At 43.7% G+C, this 2,368-nt stretch overlaps 1 protein-coding gene across 1 annotated transcript; it reads right to left on the bottom strand.

The window, feature by feature from the left end:
* Nucleotides 1–1,911, bottom strand: LOC143627732 (uncharacterized). Its single transcript, XM_077097492.1, has 2 exons — nucleotides 861–1,911; nucleotides 1–203 (listed from the first exon to the last, which is right to left on the bottom strand). Exons 1-2 carry the CDS (start codon nucleotides 1,909–1,911, stop codon nucleotides 1–3), a joined length of 1,254 nt encoding a protein of 417 aa, XP_076953607.1.
* Between the last annotated feature and the right edge of the window lie 457 nt (nucleotides 1,912–2,368).

The following is a 2,368-nucleotide window of genomic DNA, read 5'->3' as shown; positions in this document are numbered from 1 at the left end:
CTATGACTTTGCCTCGCTGCATGAGTACACAACCGAGACGTTGATTTGAAGCATCACATAGACAATGAAATCATCATTTCCATCGGGAAGGGTTAAGATGGGTGCGTTACAAAGCTTTTGCTTTAAGGTTCGGAATGCGTCTTCTTGCTCTTGTTCCCAAATGAACGGCTTGCCTTTTTGAGTTAAGGTGGTGAGCAGTAAGGCTATTTTTGAGAAATTCGAGATGAAACGACGATAATAACCAGCTAGACCAAGGAATGAACGAATTTCTGATAGGGTTTTCAGAGCTTCCCAATTTTTGATGGCTTTTATTTTTGCGGGGTCTACGTGTATACCTTTATTGTTGATAACATGACCCAAAAATTGAACTTCGTGAAGCCAGAATTCACATTTCGAAAATTTAGCATAAAGTTTTTCTTTCTTCAACAGTTCCAAGGTAAGGCGAAGGTGTTGCTCATGATCGGTCTTGGTTCTAGAATATATTAAGATGTCATCAATAGAAACGATGATGAATTTGTCGAGATACGGTTTACAAACTCGGTTCATAAGGTCCATGAACACCGCGGGTGCATTAGTCAAGCCAAAGGGCATAACCATGAACTCGTAGTGTCCATAGTGGGTTCGAAAGGCGGTTTTGGGTATGTCTTCATCGAGAATTCGCAGTTGGTGATAACCCGAGCGCAGATCAATTTTCGAAAAACAAGTGGCTCCTTGAAGTTGATCAAAGAGATCATCAATCCTCGGTAATGGGTACCGATTCTTGATGGTGAGTTTATTTAACTCTCGGTAGTCGATGCACATGCGAAAAGATCCGTCCTTCTTTTTGACGAAAAGGACAAGAGCTTCCCAAGGTGAGAAACTAGGCCGAATGAATCCTTTGTCGAGAAGTTCTTGAAGTTGGCTAGAGAGTTCTTGCATTTCGGATGGGGCTAAACGGTATGGAGCTTTGGCTATGGGAGTTGCACCGGGTATAAGGTCGATTCGAAGTTCAACTTGTCGAGACGGAGGAAGTCCTGGCAAGTCATCGGGAAAAACTTCAGGAAAGTCTTTGAGAACAGGAATGTCCTTTTTCACTTTGGATTTCTTGTCAATTACATGGGCTAAAAAGGCATAGCATTGTTTCCTCAAAAGTTTACGGGCCTTCATGCAAGAGATGATTTTTAACTTACGATCGAGTTTTTCTCCTTGAATGATTAGTGTTTCGCCGGATTGTAACGGGATACAAATGAGCTTCTCGGCACAGGCAACTTCGGCTTGATTACGGGATAACCAATCCATTCCCACAACTAGGTCAAAACTACCAAGCTTAAAGGGAATTAGATCGATATTAAGAGAGTGGTCATCAAAGGTCAAGGTGTAATCACGCATAATAGTATTGGCTTGGGTAGTGTTACCATTGGCTAACTCGACGGTGTAAGGGCAGTCTAGTTTTGCCGGTTTCCATTTAACAAGAGGTTCAAAATCAAGTGATATAAAACTTCTTTCCACGCCCGTATCAAATAATATGGATGCAAAGTGGTTATTTAAGAGAAACGTACCGGTTATGACATTGGGATCTTGACGTGCATCTGAAGCACCAATAGTGAAAGCTCTACCACGAGTGGCTTGGTTATTGTTTGGAGCCAATTGGGGACAGTTGTTCTTGAAATGGTCCAAACCACCGCATTGAAAGCAAGCACGAGCATTGTTATTATTTGGTGGAGCAGGATTGGTGACCATGGCTTGATTAACAGCAGCAGGGGCAGTTCGGCATCGAGGGGTTAGATGACCAAATTGACCACAATTGGTACACTTTCGGCATTGGAAACTTGGTGGGTGATGATAGTTGCAGGTGGAGCATAGGGGGTGAGGTCCAGAGTACCCTGCCCTAGCCGGGGCTTGGTTAGTAGGAGCCACAGCTTGGATAGGCATAGCAGGGGTGACTGCAGCATAGTTGGTGGTTTTTGGTTTTTTATTAGGTTGGTAACTAGTCTTCTTGAACTCTCTCTCTTTTTGTTTCCCCGAATCCTTCCCCAAAATTCCGGTTTTGACTAGTTCATCGGTTAAGGTACTGGCTAGGTGTATAGCATCTTAGAGGGTTCCAGGATTAACGGTCAAGATCATGCTCCTCATTGAAGGAGGTAAGCCATTTATATAGCGATCAATGGCTTTTTCCTCAGGAGTGACTAGGTGGGGTACTAGTTAGGATAGTTCTTGGAAACGGTTGGTATAGCCAAGGTGATCGTCTCCTTTCATGGTATAACCCCAAAGCTCATCTTCCATCTTTCGGAGTTCGCTCTTGTGACAATATTTCCTAGTTAGCAGGTCTTTGAATTCGGCCCAAGGTAGAGCCAAGGCCGGCTCACGACCTCGAGTCCTGATTTGAGTG

Source organism: Bidens hawaiensis, unplaced genomic scaffold (assembly GCF_021521415.1).
Source record: "Bidens hawaiensis isolate Kalapana, Puna unplaced genomic scaffold, B.hawaiensis_p1.1 tig00004733_1, whole genome shotgun sequence".
Taxonomy (NCBI): Eukaryota; Viridiplantae; Streptophyta; class Magnoliopsida; order Asterales; family Asteraceae; genus Bidens; species Bidens hawaiensis.
This window is presented reverse-complemented; position numbering and strand designations above follow the sequence as displayed.

Excerpts from the sequence above, each read along its gene's own strand:
- LOC143627732 (XM_077097492.1), bottom strand. The coding sequence starts at position 1,911 with ATGCCTATCCAAGCTGTGGCTCCTACTAACCAAGCCCCGGCTAGGGCA. Across the intron at positions 204-860 it reads CAAAGGATTCATTCGGCCTA|CCTTACTGCTCACCACCTTA; the intron begins GTTTCTCACCTT and ends TCTCAAAAATAG.